Source organism: Rhea pennata, chromosome 6 (genome assembly GCF_028389875.1).
Source record: "Rhea pennata isolate bPtePen1 chromosome 6, bPtePen1.pri, whole genome shotgun sequence".
Taxonomy (NCBI): Eukaryota; Metazoa; Chordata; class Aves; order Rheiformes; family Rheidae; genus Rhea; species Rhea pennata.
The window spans coordinates 23,969,208-23,987,677 of record NC_084668.1 but is presented as its reverse complement, the minus strand read 5'-3'; the positions used below and the strand labels follow the sequence as shown (position 1 = coordinate 23,987,677).

The following is an 18,470-nucleotide window of genomic DNA, read 5'->3' as shown; positions in this document are numbered from 1 at the left end:
GTACTTCCCTTGTAAATTAGAACAGATTTGTAGTGTACTGTCTCCTTCTATTAGTTCATCCAGGAGCCTATGTCCCATTGCTGGGTTTGGCATGCTGGTGTGGAGGTGAGGAAGGCAAAGGGTACTGTCTCTGCTTTACTTGCCTTGTGTCAATATGGATTGGTGTGGTGGGTTTCCATTTACGAGAGAGCAGCCAGTTCTCCCGTCACTTCCAGAATTGCAATTCAGGATTGCATCTGTCGCCAGGGTGCTTTTCTTCATTCCAGGAGAGCTCTTGGATGGTCTTCAGAGAGAGTGAGCTGGCAGGAGGAGAGGAAACTTTGTAGTCATTTTCTCAGACTTTTCATAAGTTTATGTGAAAATGATTTTGACATCTGATTGCATTTGAACAATGTTTTTAACCTATGTGCCAAGTGTTTTGATGTAAAATATCTTTTCTAAAACCACTGTTTTCAGTAAGTTAAGAGGAAGGGCTGTATTTAAGATATGCATGACAGAAGAATACTGACTTCTGATTTGTCAGTAGAATTAAGGAATTGCTTGTATTTAGCCCTTTTCTGTGTTACATTTAGTACAAGAAATGCATTGTTTTTACTCACTGTAAAATCAACTTTGTTAATATTAAAATAAGATTCTTCTCATAGTCTGTTTCTCATGCATGTCTCATGTTATAGGATTTATAAGGCATGCAAATACTCTGAAAATTGATCTAGGAATAAATAGTAATCTAAATTGTTAATAAATATATTTATTTTTAAAATATCTATTGATTTAAAAATTTTTTGGTGATGCTGCTTATGTGATTATTTAAATCCTAGTTGATTTATGTTGCCAGATTGTCTTCAGAAGGGCATGAAGTCAGCACACATGCTTCAGTAATATCTGGTTGTTTTACCCTTATGTTTCCAGTTGGCAATTTGAAATTATGGCTTCAACTGCACTTTAAATATGTGATAATAGCATGTGTTTCTAATAAGGGCCAGCACCATTTTGTTCAGATAGTGTGAATGGTTGTCACTCATATATGACAAATGCACCTTCATCTGCTTCTTTGATGGCCCCCTAAAAACCATACCCTCAAATCAGGCCGATGAAATTAGCTGCTGTGTAAATTGTGTGTCTGAGTGGTTCATTATCTAATCACCGTCAGAACCACAGTGATAAAGTAGATTGAAACAGGGAAGAGGTCTGCCAGATGATTTCAGGCCTTTTTTTTTTTTTTTTTTTTTTTTTTTTTTTTTCCCCCAAACCCTGTTTCCCTTGGAAAAACACTAAGAGTCATTCAGAACTTCAGAATTCTTTGTCTACTTCTTGTTTTATTTTTTTTCTTAATATGTGAAATTGGTGAGCCAGTGAGGGTTACAAGTATGACTTGTAAGGTTTTTCTTTCCATGAGTCTTTTAGTCATTACTCTATGTATTAAAATACTTAACAGTTACAATTTTGATTTGTTTTGCCATGTTTGCTACTGCTAGGAGGATAGGTAACAGTTTTCAGGAAGGTGCTCTAGTCTGTTCCTACTTAGAAAAAGAAAAAAAAAAAAGAAACTTTTAAAGAAGTGCTAAACTTGTTGAATGCTTTCCTGAAATGGCAAAATATTATGCTTTGTAGGTACCTGTATAGAACTTTGGGTTTGAGAGTTAATACATAAATTAACATATTAAAATTGTGTGGTATAAAACGCTTCAGGTAACACTTGTGTACTGGCAGTAGGACAGACTTACTGACTTTTTCGTCTCAAGTGACTGTGACACTTAATAGTTTGTAAATATATATATATTTTTTCTGTCTTTTTTTGGCTTAATATGTAATTCAAGTGTTCTTCTGTTTTAGGAGCGTTTGAAGATGATGATATCACTCATGTTGAAGGAAGTGTAGATCCTGTTCGTGACATTGAAATAATACATGAAGAACTTAGGCTTAAAGATGAGGAACTGATCTTGCAGGGTATAGAGAAGCTAGAAAAAGTAGCTGTGAGAGGAGGAGACAAGAAATTAAAACCTGAATATGTAAGTAAAAAAAAGCAGTAGGCCATTAAGCATACTGCGTTGCGTTGATTTTTTTTGTATTGTTTCATTTGTGATCTCCTGCGTGCATAATGCAAAAGACGACTCCAATTTTTATCTATATTTTAAACTGTTATACTGAGTTGTAAAATTATTACAATAGGCTATTTGCTTTGCTGACAGCATAAGATTACACTGATAAGGCTAATTGTCTTTTCTTTTGTTTAACTCCTTAGTTTCATGCTGACACACTGTTCATATGAGATTCGCCTATGCTTCATCAAACTTGCTTCAAAGGTTTAGCTTGATTTCAAAGTTCAGTAGTTGCTTCTGAATTATTCCTGTTGCTAAGCTTTAATCTGATGTTGATAATTTGGTTCCTAGTAGCCACCAAGTAAATACTTTTTTTCTTGATAACCTGCTGTGGGTGTACTTCATGGCTTTCAGTGCATGTTAAAGAGAGGCTGCTAGTTAAAATTAATTTTGAATGTTGTTGGAAAGAGCTGTTTGTATGAGCTTAGTTATGACTGGGTAGTAGTAATGTCTTTTTGTGGAGTAGAAATATGTAATAGTTATCAACACATACATATATATGTATGCTTTCTTTGTGTGTGTGTGTGTGTATATATATATATATATATATATATACACACACACAAACGGTTGTTCAACTATCACTTGACTCTCGGGTCTACTATGCTTTGCCACTAGTTTAGTATTCATTAATATTCTGCTGATACTTCTGGTGGTATACAAAGCATATTTAACTGTTACAACAGCATGCCCATTTGGAAAGAGACTATCTGTGCTTTGCAATTAAGATGTAAAAACTATTGTTTTCCCACCTGGCATTTTAGATAACAAGTGATAAGAAAAACATTACAATATCAGTACTGGTGTTTTCTATTTATTAGTATTGAAATACAAAAACAAATTTGCTGTCCCTAGCTGATGATCTTGAAGATGTTCATCTTTGTGACGCAATGTTTAAGAGCATTTCCTTGGTAATTTCTATTGGAGAAGAACTAGCCTTCGTCTGGCTTTAAAAGTATTTTATTCTCTAATTGATTCAAGCCAGGAAAAAGAAAAGAAAGGCAACTTTACGATGAAGGCTTTCACATAAGCACAGAGACACGTAGGTATGCTTCCTTTAAGGTCTGGTCTGACACCTGTCAACCTAGCTTTGAGTACATATGGGTCTTTTTGTCTTTTACAAAAGGTTGTACCTACTAGAGGAACAGTGCAGCTTATGCCTACAGTTTCAAAGAGCATCCGCGTAGTCTTTCAGCTTTTAATTCTTTTTGAAGAAAAACAGGGTAATCCTGTCCATAGTTACCAGTTTCAGAGTTCAGCCTGCAACCTCTCAGCCTAAGCCCAAATTTTATTTCTGGTTCAAGATCACAAAACTCAGGAATGTTGTGATGCTGTTCTGGTCCAGCCTGGAGCTGCTGCTTTTTACTTTCTTATGTCTTATGTCTTTGGAAACAGCTTTGTGGCTCTTGGTGGAGATGGCGTTAACCAGGATTTGAGGGCACTTGTCTGAACACTGTGAGGGTTCCATATTGTGATCTGCATTCCTCTTCTGCTAAGGAGAAGTCAACCCTTTTCTGGGATTGCAAGGAGGCATAACCAAAGCGTGTTTTTTTGAATAGAATTATTATTGGCCATCAAGTAACTTTAATGGGTAGCTACTGTTGCTGTTGTACAACAGAGTTACTCCTGCTCATAACAATAGGAGTTGGTATGTGTTTGAATGATAAAACAAGACAGATTATTCTAGAATCAAGGAGGACAGTAAATTAAAATCTCAAATCTAGAAATGCAATTTCAATGAATTAAATAAAACTTTGAAATCTCCATTATTAATCTTTCCCCAGCTTAGTTTCTTATGCTTTCCTTTGCCACTTCTTTCAATCTCCTATTAGTTACACTATAGTTAAGCTGTCAAAGTAAGTTTGCCATCTTATGTTTGTAATTCATATCTCCAGTCATTCCTTGGGGTTTTTTTAGCCCATCCTTGCACAGAAAATGCAAGGTTCTTGAAGTCATGTTTCTCTGGCAGTTCCATTACTGGTAACATCTGTTACTCTTGACCAGTTTCAGCTGAGTTTGTCAAAGACCATAGAGGTTTCAAAGGTATTAACTTCTTTTGTTCCGTGACATTGGGTGCCTGAGCAGGAGAGAGACATGTTTAATGCCCCCATTGAGACAAAGGCTGCAAATAGGGACTCAACTCTCTACAGCCACTAAAGAATCTGCACAGGGAATCCGATCTTTGAGTCCTACTGATCCTGGACCTGCTTGCTTGTCTTCCTTGTACGCTTGAGTCGTGAGGTAAACAGTAAGGTGGACCTTTGCTTTGATGGTAAAGGTCTGGAAAGCTCTGGATACTTTTATTTTCCTAATGACTCAGTTCTCAGGCATGCACTGGTTCTGTATATAGACTTGTGCAGTCCTAAGCTCAGAGCAGCAATTCTCTGGCTTTTGCAGCCACTGGTTGAGTTTGTTTAGATGTTCGGTCATTGAGTTGTGAGGAGCTACTATACTTTTTTGCAGGATGAGGGAGACTTTTTTTATAAGGTTTTGTTTATATTTCAGAGAAGGAAGCCTGTGATTGTATTTACTTGGTATACAAAGAAATGTGCTGTAAACAGCTTAAGGGGAGAAACTGTAAAAGATGGGTGTGAAAAATAGTTAAAGATTGACCCTCCCTGATCTTGGTAGCCAAATATTAAGAGTGTTTTGGTTCTTTATTTGATTGTTTTTTTTGTTGGGGCGGGGGTGGGGAGAGGGGGTTGTACTTTCCTGATTTGTTTCACATTGGAGTTAGCTATTCCTTTCATGAATTATGCTTGTGATGAGCTTTAGGCATGAAGAGTTCCCTGTATATCACTATTTGTAGTGTTGTTCCCGTGTGTTTCTTAGCCTCTCCCAGAGGCCTCCATTCAAAAGCTTCCTCTTTCCAGTGCAGAAAAGGCGTAAAAGATGGTAGTATAGGCTTAAATATTGTTAAGGATTCTTTTTCAGTCAGGTTCTCACAATAAGGTAAGGCAAGGAGGGGAAATCTTCTCTGGATTTGCCTTTGTTAAATTATTTGCTGTTGCTAGTGATGCGTTCTTTCTGTAACAGAGGTGGCAGTAAGCAGCTCTGGCCTGTCTTTTTTCTGAGTGCTCACAGCTATTTTCCCTTTCAGGAGCACTGTGTGTTTACAAGGAAATAATTTGGTATTTGTAGCCATTTCTTCAAAACCAAGCCAAACAAAAATGCCATGGTGTTAAAATTCTAGTCTCTCTCTCTCTCTCTCTCTCTCTCTCTCTCTCTCTCTCTCTCCCCCCTCCCCTCTTTTTTAAAATTGTTTTATTTTTTTATTCTTGGGGGGGGGGGAGGTTAATTTAAGGTAAATACAATTTCCCAGGAATTTTAATAAGCTGAGAGTTTTGTAAGTTCTATGGTTCATTCAAATCAAAATATTGAAATCTTTTTTACCCGTATTGCTTTCTAACCATTTACTTTCTTTCTTTACCCTGAACAAAAACATCTAGTACTTGAATTGCATTTTTCATTTCTTTCAATTTTTTTTTTTTAAAAAGCACTTTGAGATCTATTGAGGAAAAACACTATGTAATGTTAGGGAAAGGAGGAGGAGGAGGAGGAGGTAAGGAAAGAAAAGAAAAGAAATAGTATTGATCTTAGTAAAGCATGTTTTTTCCATTGACTGATTGCCGAATATAATGGTAAGTTTAATATTAAAGCTAAGAAAAAGTTACTGATTTTTAAATAGCCTGTAATCTCGGGGTGGTCTGTGTAAATTTCTTGTTGGCATCAAAGGGGATTTCATGGGGTGGCTCATGGACCCTAATTGAAAGTTGAAGTCCTTCTCCTTACTTCATAAATATGAATTGTCTGCTTTAGAAGATCCTCTTTATCAGTAAGCTGCCTCCACAACTGAAACTTGATAGTCTGAAATCTCCAAGAGGTTTGAAAAAGAAAAAAAAAAGAAAAAAAAGTCATCACTATCAGTCAGCATTTTAAAATATGAGATCTAGAGGCATATTTGATTGCCTACCTTCTTGCAGCTATCTTCTACCTTCTTAATTATCATTTTTCTTCCTTTAAGACTAAATTGCATATAGTTAGCATGTTCACCTTTGTGCAGTGACCTGGCTTTGCAGTTGAATACCATGTTAACTGTTCATGCTGTCTCTGAGAATTGATTTCTCAATCCCGTCAGCAGAAATAAAATAGCCAACTGCTCTTAGGGAGCCATCAATGACATTATTTTCAAGTTCTCCTTAAAAATCGATGGCACAATATGGTCTAAGATCAGCAACACGTTGTGTTGACATAGGCTTGGAGTAGCTTCTTTTACATATATAATTTTGTATGTTCTTCATGCAAGTGACTCTGCTTTTACCAAGGATTACTACTCTTTCAGATTCAGTATACTTTTAAACATTGTTTTGCCTCTAACCTTCTAAAGAGATGTTACAGAACAAAAATTCCTCTTTCATTTGCGTGTAATAAAACAGTGCAAGTATCATTTCAGAAAGCAATGAGAGTAATTCTGGTGTGGTATTTTAAGTCTGTCTGTGTTGGTTTCTACAGAGACACGTGAGAATGAAGTTGAATTAAACTTTATTATTAGCTTATTCATCTGTAATCTTCCTGTAGCAGGAGACTTCAAATTAAAATTAAAGTATCATGTTTACATTTATGGATCTTCAATTTCAAAACTTGTCTTTAAAATACATTTTTTTTATTTCTGGGACTTAAAGGAAGTCTGCAGGTTGAGACAGTGTAAGACAGTTAAGTGAACGTTATTGCTGAATTTTCTTTCATTACTTTTCCTGTGTGGCTCTAGTCTTTAGGGACTGACTCTCTCTAATAGCTATTCATGCCTTTGTTACTGCACCAAGTCTTAAACTCCAGCACAGACCAATTCTTAGTGGTAGTGGTATCATGTTTTATATAACCGACCACAAGAATACTATTTACAGAGTTCGTACAGATTATTGACTTTGGGGGTAGGAATAAAAGATCTTTAGGCCTGTATTTGTGTCCACAGTGTGTGTTTGATTTTCCAATTTTCCACTGAAAGGGTGATTTTACAATTGGTCACTGTCCACTGTATTTGAACTTCCAGCTTTCAGCTGAATTCCATTGTAAAAGTCTGTCAAGTTTAAAGTAAGATTTAGTTTTTGAAATTAAACATAGTTTTTAGAGCAAAAATAATTGGAATCGTGAAGAAAACAGATGAAGACCTTGTTTTAATTTAATGGCAGCAGAACTATGTAATGCACATTTTACTTGGAAAAAAGTGCACCAAGCTTTGTTTTGTTATGCCATGGGTGATGAACTAGTAATTGATATGATGACTGTAGTCACAGAGTATGAATATCTGTCAGCAGATATACATATGTCATCAGAACCTTCCTAATAATGTTTTAAGTAGTTCTTCTACTTTCTTCTTCCCTTCCATTCAATGTCTTAGTCCACCCTGATTTATTTATTTGTAACTGTTTGAAAGATGCTTTTGTTCACTTAAAGTTGTCAATACTATGTGGGAGATGCTAGCACTGTGCTGTTATGAAGTAGATTTTTTTTCTCATTATGAATGTACTAGAAGAAAACGGGATGGAAATCTTCCTGTCCCACAATATTCTGATGAAACAGAATTACACTGAACAGGATTCTGCTGATCTTGTACTATGAGTGTTCACCAGAGTCCTCACCTATGAATGAACTCTTATTTTGTCTAACTGATGATGTCAGTTGGGAATTTTCACCTTTCTTTCATTCTAGGTTGAAATAAAAACCAGATTTTTATTTTATTCTTTATTTTTTGAGTTGGATGCTTTGGTCCCTTTTGAGGACAATTAGTGAGATCAGTTTGTTCCACTCAAGGTGGAGCACTGTATATGTGTATTATGGACCTTTTTTTTGCCGGTGGCTCTTCTGTTGTAATTAAGAACTTAAATCATAGGGAATCAAGAAAATATTTGTATTCTTAATGCATGTAATTATGCCTAAAATCTTTAGTGGACCATTTACTGTGCTTAATGTGGTATTTAGAGGAAATTAAAGTTCATTCTGAAGAACATTTTGAACGTAACAGGAAAATATCCATGGCAGATGTTTGTGCGTTATTTGGTAGTAAAGCCTGAGGTACAAGTGCATAATGCATAAATACACACTTTGATTTCTTTGATGTAATCAGTAGACAAAGAGAAGTCGGTGCTTAAATAGTTTATGTCAAGGCTGACCTTTCCTGTGTAGATTTCAGCAGTGGATTAAAATTAGTACTCTTGCAAAGAGTGTCTCTCTAGGTATGTCTAGATCAAGCCATGGTGTCATTTTGAAGTAGGATTTACATACTCCAAAATAACTTCTTGTATGAACAGAGTGAATATTTTCTGGAAAAAGACACCCTTTTCCACAGTGTAATTCACTTCTAGAATAAGTACATTCACACATCAATTTAATTGTAAATAAGTGTGTGTAGACTAACTTGATCTGAAAAGATTAGTGGATCCTACAGAAGATGTATAATTTTTCTTTTCAGTGCAGTTTCCCTATACTGAAATCCCGGAAATGTGAAATGCTAGAAATAATCACTTGTAGATATACTTTTTCTTGTATTCACATCTACATTTTTTCTTTGAGAAGCTGCAGGTGAATATATCCTTTTAAGTATAATGTCTTAACCCATAAGGCTAGCCTACAGTGGAGAATTTTTGGATTATTAACATTAATTACATTGCCTGGGATGCTTGTAGAATGTAAAAGTATTTGCAGTGGTGCATAAACATTACTGACATCTCACTGAGTAAATCTTAAATCATGTACAGCTTGTATTGGCTCTGTTAGAAGGTACTGAATAGAAGAAAGGATAATACACTTGTCCTAAATCCATTATTTCTCCCACTGTATTTTCATTAAAGTCTGTGAGCAAGGGAATTGTAAGAGATTAGACGTTGTTTTGTACCACAGAAGAACTCGTTGCTCCAGTTGATGCAGTACCTGACTTGTTCTTTCTTTCTTGCACCCAGCTGCTACAACTTACTTAAGCACCCAACACTTGACAAATGTGATCTAGCTTTTTTCCTCCCAAACTCTAGAATTTGTCTTAATTGTCCTTTAAACAAAGTATTGTTTCTAAATACTGTTTTACAATAAATTTTTACTGTATCACTTCAGTTTCACTCTGCTAAGCTATCAGAAACTCTCCCTTGCCCCCAAATACAGAAATGGTGGCTATACTAAATAGAACTGATTTTCTAATAGCAAGCTTTTCAAGGAAAGCCATGAATGGAAGTGCTGTGGTCACCCTCCAGTTCTGTTGCATTAACCCAAAAATTGATGTGGGTGTGATTTTATTTTTATTTATTTATTTATTTATTTTTGGAGAAGCGCAGTTTAACTAGTTAGGAGTACGCCTATCTCAAATAGGATAGGTCTCTATCTGTATCTGGAAAAACTTCGTAGTTAGTTTGAAGGTCAGATGGAATGATAATTACCTAGTTTGATCTTCTGCATATTCTACATACATTATATTTTCAGTGCAATTGTAAGAAATAATCATGGGGGGGGGAAAGGATTTTAACCTTTAAATATTTTTAGGTAGAGATAAATTACTGTAACTTGAATAAGCTGTGCTAGTAGTTACTTATCCTCACTGTTGAGAAATGAGACATTTTTAGTCTGTATTTGTCAATCTTGAGTTATTTGATTTCCATGTTCTAGTTTGAAAAGGCCTGTATTTTGCAATTTTTTGTTTTTTATGTATATATTGAAGAAGTAAGATAAAAGTATGATATAATAACAATAAAAGATTTCAGCTGACTGAGTCGTTTTGTATAAGCACATTTTCAAAACATTTTATCATTTTTCTCCAATTTCTTATTACGCTACTTGAAATGTGGCCACTACAACTAGGCACAGTATCTCAGCAGAGAAGTGTAGAAGTATTCACATTTGACATTACTCAATTTATAAAATCAGAGATTGTATCAGTCTTTTAGTTGCAGTATGGTATACTTGCTTATGACCCTCAAGTCTTTCAAGACCCTCATTCTTGCCTGGAACAAGTCCTCTACCTGATGAGCACTGTATCCATCCCCCCTCCTCCTCACTTGACATCTGTATGAATTTGTATATGTTGTATTCAAACACACTGGTTGCTTTTACAAAATATGTCTAGCAGTTCTGATCACTGTACATGCGATCCATTACTTGTTTATTATGCTAATAATCTGTGCTATTAATATGCTATTTTTTAGGCTGTTTTTAAAATACGATAACAAGCAAAATGCAGATCATTTTATTTGGAGATCTACCAGAAACACACTTTTTTTTTTTTTTTTTTTTAACAGTTGCATTCTGGTTAGGTAATGGTGAATCCATTTAATGTATGCAGTGTTTTCTAATGTAAAATACCTTACATTACCTAGCCAGATTCCTTAGGGGAATGTGAACATATTAATTATATGCTACAGCTTTTACTGTTGATGTGCTATGCTGTCAAACTCCTGTATGAACTGAGGAGAGTGAACTAAGAGCTACAATAAGGCTTTAGCTACTCCTTACCCTGAAGCTGGTAGAATTTTTGTCAATTTTGCCTCCTTTGCCATGTGGTTACTGTGGTATTATGCTGCCTACATTAAAACATTTTAATAAAACATAGTTACTGCGATTTAAAGGTTTGCAGGGAGCTGGTCAGTTATTAGATCTTGACCTTTCTTGAGGGAAAAGAGAAACAAAGTGCTAAGAAACAGCCCATATAGTTCCCAGAAGTATCTCCCTTGAAGGAGAGAGGAGGATGAAGAAGAAGGTGGAGGGAGAGTACTGTACCCCCAGTACACGCTCTCCAGAGTAGCTGGGACTTCAGCACTGCCTACAGAATCGAGAGGAATTCACTTGCACTTCGAAGTGTGAAGTGATAATCCTCACAACTGCTTACTTCTTTATTAAATTTGCGGAAGTTAATTACATGCCTTTTTAATTTATAACAACAAACTCAGTCCTCTGATGCCAAGTAGGCAAGAGAGTTTTCCAAGCTTTAGGCTAGTCCCTCATGCTCTATGAAGTATTTGGCATTGGCACACATATTACTATCATCCATCCAAAGAGTGTATTAACGTATGCACACGCGCACACATTTTTCTGCACAGTAGTATCTCAGCAGAACTCAGTTTTGGGATAAAAAGCCTGTCTTGATAAATCTCCTAAATGCAATTGAAATGCATTTGTTAATAGTATTTTATACTGTCGGGACTTACTGTTAAGGTCCTGCTTAAGAACTGTAGGGTTGACTAATACTTTTCTGAGAACAGGATTTAAATTAAAATCAGTATATCAAATATGGCTAAACAGAGTAAACATTCACATATGCTAAATGGATATTCAAATATTTAAAACAAAATGATATTTGATGTTTATGGTATTCTTATTTCATATGCCTTGATAATTGTAAATAAATTGTATATAGGATTTATTTTTTGGTGACATTTTAAATGGTGCTTTCTATAATTCTGCTAGCTGAAAAACTAAACAAGACTACCCCATCATCAAACAAGAAGTGGATCATTCTGCTAGTGACAGATTGACCTCAAAGTGTGGAACCGGGAATGCCAGAACTAGTTAAACAAAGTGGATCATTGCTCTGTATTCTGTTATTAAGCATCTTGGAGCTGACTAGTGTAATGATTAAATATGTTTAAATGACTGTTGCAATGATAGTAAAGATAAAAAGGTCAGTTGATATCCTTTTATCAGGCCTAAATAGAAGCAATAAATAAAACTAAAAATGATAGTAAATTAAATGGAACTTGAAATATGCCTTTTGCTCTTTGTTTGGCTTTAGAGTATTGGCGCAGCTGGATGAAAAAGCAATACGGGGAGGAAGTTGCCTTTCTTCATATTATTATGAGTCTTTGACAGATTTGTTATTAAGGAATTGTATTGAGTCTCGTCTAAATTGGATGCCACCATGATGAGGGGCAATCTGACTCTTTTCTTAATTTGCAGACTGTCTGCTTCACATTCTGCTAAGGGTGCCTGCCTGAATATTTCAAAGAAAATTTTACTTTTTTCTGAATAATTATTTCCAAATTTTTTATTCGTCTCTTTCTGCTGCACCAGGTTCAGACGTGGATGCTGTGTTTACTTAAGTTTCTGTCCTTTTTGTACAGGAAGTTCTCAATGCTATGTAACCTTTCCTGTAAAGCTGAAGTAGACTTACAAGTATACAGCTGTCAGTTCTCCAAAGCATGTCTGGTTAGTTGTTTGTTAGGCTTCCCGTTAGAAGTTAGCCATGTAACTGTTCCTCTAGGACTGCGGTTGCAACTGCATGGTTAGGTACCTGAGTCTGAACTGTGAAAAATTAGGTCTATGTCAAAATTGGTTAGGAACGTGTGACTGTAGGTAGCCCTGTGAATGTGGTAGAGAAGTATTGATTGGGAATTATATGCTTACATATGTTTCTGAAAGAGCAAGTGTTATTTACTGTGCTAATGCTTGAAATTTTCTGGAAGTTCCAAGTTATACAGCTACCCTTGCAGTGTGATTGGAAAACATTTTATTGTTGCATAGGCCCCAAAATTGGCTTTTTCAACTCTTGCTATAGTGTAATTTCTGTTATTTTTTTCCCCCTACTCTCTAATTAATATGCAGTAATGCATTGCTGCTGGGGAAATTGTTATTCCAAAAACCCCATGATGAGTACCTACAGAATTATCTTAAAATCAGAAATATTATGTAGCCAGAATTCCTTCACTGCTTAACAGGAATCTTTGGGATTGCATTGATTTTTATATGTCTGTTTAAATAAAAGCTGAGGATAATGATCCTAGCTGAAAATTACTTACTGGTAGAATCGCTCCCCTTGTTTATATAGTTTAATTAAAAAATAAAAAACGCATAGGGTTAAAGATAAGATGGTACCACTGTTTTGTTCCTTATGTGTAATCTTGTTGCATGTCTCTACATAAGCTGTTCTGGCCACTCATCATAGTAACCAGCTGGGCCATTTCACCTGCTGGAGCCATTAAAGAGGACTCTCTCCCCCTAGATTAATCCCCTCCGACATTAGTTTTTTGCTCTGACAACTGGAGCAGGCATTCAGAATTTGCAGGTGGCCAGTGTGACGCACATAATTGCCTACAATTTTAGGCAATGAATAAAAATGGTCTACATTACTTGTCAAAGGTTGTATATGCAGTGCCAAGTGAGATCTATGGGAAGCCTTTTAGGGTTTAAAGAACAGTTAATAGCAAAGCTGCGCAGTGCTTTTTTAATCATAATGCATTTGTAATATAGCACTTTGATCTTCTCCTTGTAGGAAATGGTGTTATATTAGCCACTTTTAAACATTTATGAGTGAAATTCAGTTATAGGAGAGTAAAAGTGATTATTCTTAGTCAGAACGTGTTAGATTTCATTAAAAGTTTTAGCTTGCCCCTTCCTTGTTAAAATCTGCGGGGAGTCCTGTTCCTGGAGGGTTTCAAATCAGGATCTGAAGATTTAGAAGAGCTTTTTCCTTGTTTTTCCTTAAAGCGACTGCAAGACTGAGCAAGCCTGTAGTAAATACTGATGTTATTTGTGGTCGTTTTTATAAATATGCTTCAGCCACGTCGCATTAAGTGTTAAAATTTCGCACACCCAACAGTTTAGCGAATACGTCGTAGCGTTTTGAAGATCTTAATTCTCCGTCGTGGCAATTACAACCTTAAAGATGCATTATTTAAAGCACGATCATAAATTATCTACAACAAAAAACAGACGACTCTAAAATGTACTACTCGTGGAAGAGCCAAGTTTGACCTTTCAGACCCGAGAGCCTTTTATTAACACCTGCCTGTAAGGAGAGCCTTGCCACACGCAGCTCTCAGCTTCAGCCCCACAAAACTGATGAGGAAAGGCTTGAAGGGTTCAGTTTGTGTCACTTGCTGTTTGCCGTTTCCATTTCACAGATGATTAATCTTTCTGTGAAGAAAGGCCAGAGAAACAAAGCACATTGGGCTCTTCCTGCAGTTACTCCTTCTGAATGCACACTAGCTTGCTAACTAAAAGGCCTTTAGATTTCCTGCCGAGAGAGATGTTCTGAAAGTGAATGCAGCTGGTTGGAGGTCACCAGTGCAAGGCTCTTGCCATTGTGTAATGGAGGCTTTGGCAGGTTTCATTTGGGGGGGGAGGGAGAAGGTGTTGGCAAAAAATTAATGCGGAATAAAAAGGGCTTTGGCCATTTGAATTAATTTCTTGAAGGGTGGATCATCAATAATAGGCTCAGTTTCTTTTGCTAACGGTTTAAAAAAATACACGGTCGCGGCGTCTTTTCCCACCCGGTCCCTTCTCTTAATGGCATGTTTATATTGTATGTGGTCTCTCCCGCTGGATGCTCAAATGTTGCATCTTACTGAGTTTGAAAAGCAATCTAAAATGCCCTGATTTTTACATACATTTTATGAGCCCTGCTATTTTTTTGGGTGAAGAGAGGTGATACTGAATCTTGTGTATTTAACTCTCTATCCGTGAGATTTATATTGCTTTAATACTCAGCATTTCTCTTGAGTGACTTTTAAACTAATGACTTTTTTTATTTCTCTGAGACAGTAAAATTAGTTTTTTTAAAGATACTTTCTAATTTTTAGTTTGTGTGTACATTTTGCATCTTGATGGCTAGATGCCTTGCTTATAGAAAAGAATTCTCTGATCTCCAGCTGAGTTTTTGACTTTGTTTTTTTTCTTGATCTTGCATAGGACATAATGTGCAAAATCAAAACCTGGGTAATTGATGAAAAGAAAGCTGTCCGCTTCTATCATGATTGGAATGACAAAGAGGTAGGCTATAAATTTTATCCCATGCACTGATTTCTAATTTTGCTACCTGTTATTGTCTGTTTTTAAAGTTTTTTTTTTTTTTTCTTTCAGATTCTAAGCGTACTGGATGTTAAATTTATAAGCAGATTTGGTGTTTACCAGAGAGCAATCTATGTATTTTGGTTTAATTCTGTTGCCTTCTCAGAAATGTCGTGAAGAAAAGAGAGTCCTAAAATTAACTCAGGTTACTGTAACAGGTTTTTAAAATTCTATTCTTTTATTTTCTCTTCTAGATTGATGTTTTGAACAAACACTTATTTTTTACATCAAAACCAATGATCTACTTGGTTAACCTCTCTGAAAAAGACTACATTAGAAAGAAAAACAAATGGTGAGTATTCTCAAGTTAAATATCTGAACTTGTTTCTGTTTCACATTTTTCAGTGGTGAATAATTCCATGCACATTAAGATCACAGAGAATATTAACTAAAATAGGAGTAGAGGCTAATGTTGAACTTTCTTATTTATGCACCCGTTGATATGCTACTTGAGTACAATGCATATAGTGAAACCTTGAATAAAGTGCAGAATAGAAAAAAAAATACTTTTTATATGAATTCAGTAGCTATCAAAAACATAGATTTGATTTAGAAAGATGGATTTAAGTAAACCTAGGTTTTTATCATGTTGTGTAATACTGATTATGTGAATGACATCCTTTTCATTCCAAAGAACTAAAACCTTCAAGCCAGAGGACTGAAGCAATGTGAGCTGCACGAAAATCTTTTGAACTGTGGCAAAATTGCACTTTTTAACACTACACTTCTGTCTGCAGTTGGGTGCCTGATTTCTTTGCCACTGTTTGCACTTTGCTTACATTTTATAGGCCTATTTTGGTGATGCTTAATGTCATCAGCAGTGCAGGTTTAAGTTAAGTATTCCTGACATCAATATTACGACTTAAGTACATGATGGTTACAGAATCAGTCTTACAGACGTTCAACGAATGGGATGAAGATCCACTCCTAGCATGGTAGACACATGGTGGGTATCTGCTGTTGAGAAACACAGTGTGATAGCATGTCATAGGAATCTGTAGAAGGAAAAAACATTTGGTTTGTGGAGGAGGGAACAGATTAAATAGTATTCTATGAAGAAAAATTAATAGCAGTATATTTTGTTTTAGAAAACTCTCTTTTTAGTATTCAGATCTTTAAAACATTGAGATACTTTGAAGATGTATAAATATGTGTTTGTGAACAGATATATGCATGTAACTCATCCAAATAAATCAAAAGTATCCAAAGCGGAATATCTGAATTCTCCTAAAGTGCACCCTCTGTTTCTCCCTGTACTTCATTAAGTACTTAGATGCACATGGTTTCAATTTTCCATTAAAAATTCTCATTTCCATATGATATCAAAGAGTGAGAAGGCTTTAAACTGAAAAATAAACATTCATAGACTGGAAGCCAAAACAATAATTAATGTCAGATGGTTAACTCCAATAAATCATTAGAATAAATTCTATGAAATTACTGCAACTAAAACTGTCCTTTTGATACTCCAAGACATTTTGTGTTTGTATTAAAGAATAAAATTTAACCTATTTAATGGCAACCCCACTCAGCCCCAAAACGTAGATGTTAGATAAAGCTTGGTAACAAATGTGGCAAGTTTTTCATATTTGGGCAAACTTTATAGTTTTATATGAATTTGTTCACCTTTAGAATGTTTTATGAATATGATTTAAACATTAAAAGTAGTTATAAACAAGAGTCTTCTAAATCAGGAGTTAGTCTTTACTCTGTTATTATCGGGTGTTGTTTTTTTTTTTTTCTTAAGTACAAATATTGAGATTTCCTAAGGTTTGCTATAACAGCACAGACATAAAAGTTTGTGAAAATGGATGATCAGTTTCCTTGTCCGAAAAAGGATCCTCACACCTGTATTTGGATGATTACAGGTAGAGCTCACTGACTCTAATTGTACAGTAAATACCATTTCCCAGACCCTAATGGTAGACAGACTACTTAGGAGACGCCAGTCTGTGATTTAGCTGTCGCCAGTCACCCCATGTTTTTTGTGAGGCTGGTTGTGATGATGATATAGTTAAACCCAATTGAAAGCAAATTTTTGTATAAATTGCGATTTTTAATTTGTAAAAAAAAAAAAAAAAAAAAAAAAATCAGATGTTTGTATTGGAGAATCGTATAATGAAATGATTTAACTATTTCTATTACAATTAATGATTTAGTTAAAAAAAAATCCAGATCTCATGGATGTTAGTGTAATTGTAGCTGAAAGATCAAAGCCTGGGTAGCTGAGTGATGTTCCAGAAGAGAATTTACCACATAGCCATTTTCAGTACAGTTTCTGCCTCCTGCTGTTCCTATTTTCCCTCAAGCTAGCCATTGACTACCCCCTGTGCATCCCTGCTCGTAAAAAATGATTGAGGAAGTATTTGTCATGTATTTATGAGTGGGAAACATTGTGTGATAGGGAAAGGCATCTACTAGAACCAGAAAGATTGCCATTTTCCTTCATTCAGCCACTCTGCTACAGCTTTAAATCCTCTGTTTATGCAACATAGCTTCTATATTTAAGTGCAGAAGAAATGTTTCCTGTGAAGGATGCTAACGGTAGGCTTTTGTCATTTGTGTGGCGCAAACAGATGTAAATGATTAGAATATATTTTACTGTTAGATGTCACTTAATTTGTCACTTTTCAAATATGAACATCTACTCCTCAAAATAATAATAATCTAAGCCACGTTTAGATTAGTTGTTCAACTTAAAAGTTTCTTTCTGAGCTTATTTCATAATTTTACTGTAACAGAAGTCAGGTTAATGCAGGAAATGCTCAGCAATAAAATGTTTTCATAAGTCTTTTATAACTAGAAAAGTATTTAAAGCACAGCAAACAAGAGGAAGGGTTTTTGATTGTGGGTATGAGAGAGAAAACTAAAGTTTTCTTTGTTTTAGTGGGTCACTCGTTCAGAATTAATGAACATTTTAATTGTTAGTTAAAACACACGTTTAAGTGGTAACATGTTATTTTTCAATCCTAGAAAAGAAGAAAACACTGTGAAAGATAGGACTATTGTGTGTTTGAGTAGGTGTATTGACCTTTTGAAAGATGTAAAAACTGGAATGACTCCAAGCAGCTACTTGCTGGTTTTAACAATGTTGAATTAGTCATTCAGTTGATTTATGATTAAGACCTAGCCCCTGAAGAGAAGCTGACATGGCAGCTGTGTTAGTCTCACTAGTGTTATGATCAGATGACAGTAATCGTGATGTCGTATAGGGAGAATCCACTGAAACCATTCTTACTACATATTGCTATGCTCTAACTGAATACTCAAGCCCTTTTTTAATAAGTCATAATAATTTTTATGGAGATCAACTACCTTAACGGCGTCTGTCTGTATTTGAGTTTTATCATTATGAAAGTATTCTAAATAAGTAACAATTTTCAATTAAAACTGCTTTGAGTCACAAGATGTCACACAAATCCAGGACATGAGATTTATGAGCCCCTCCCCTAGTTAAAGGTTGATGTTCTAGTCTTGCTAAAGAGGATGCTTTTAGCAGGTCATAACACAGAATCCAATTATGAAATATACTGAGCTTATTAAAGAGTG

At 35.4% G+C, this 18,470-nt stretch overlaps 1 protein-coding gene across 1 annotated transcript in view; it reads left to right on the top strand.

Moving 5' to 3' along the window:
* The window catches only part of OLA1 (Obg like ATPase 1), a 106,813-nt gene that overhangs the window by 50,941 nt on the left and 37,402 nt on the right, over nt 1–18,470 (top strand). The window contains exons 5-7 of the mRNA XM_062578466.1: nt 1,834–2,009; nt 14,763–14,843; nt 15,116–15,213. Coding sequence (XP_062434450.1) covers nt 1,834–2,009; nt 14,763–14,843; nt 15,116–15,213 — 355 coding nt within the window. The remainder of the gene's footprint in view (nt 1–1,833; nt 2,010–14,762; nt 14,844–15,115; nt 15,214–18,470) is intronic.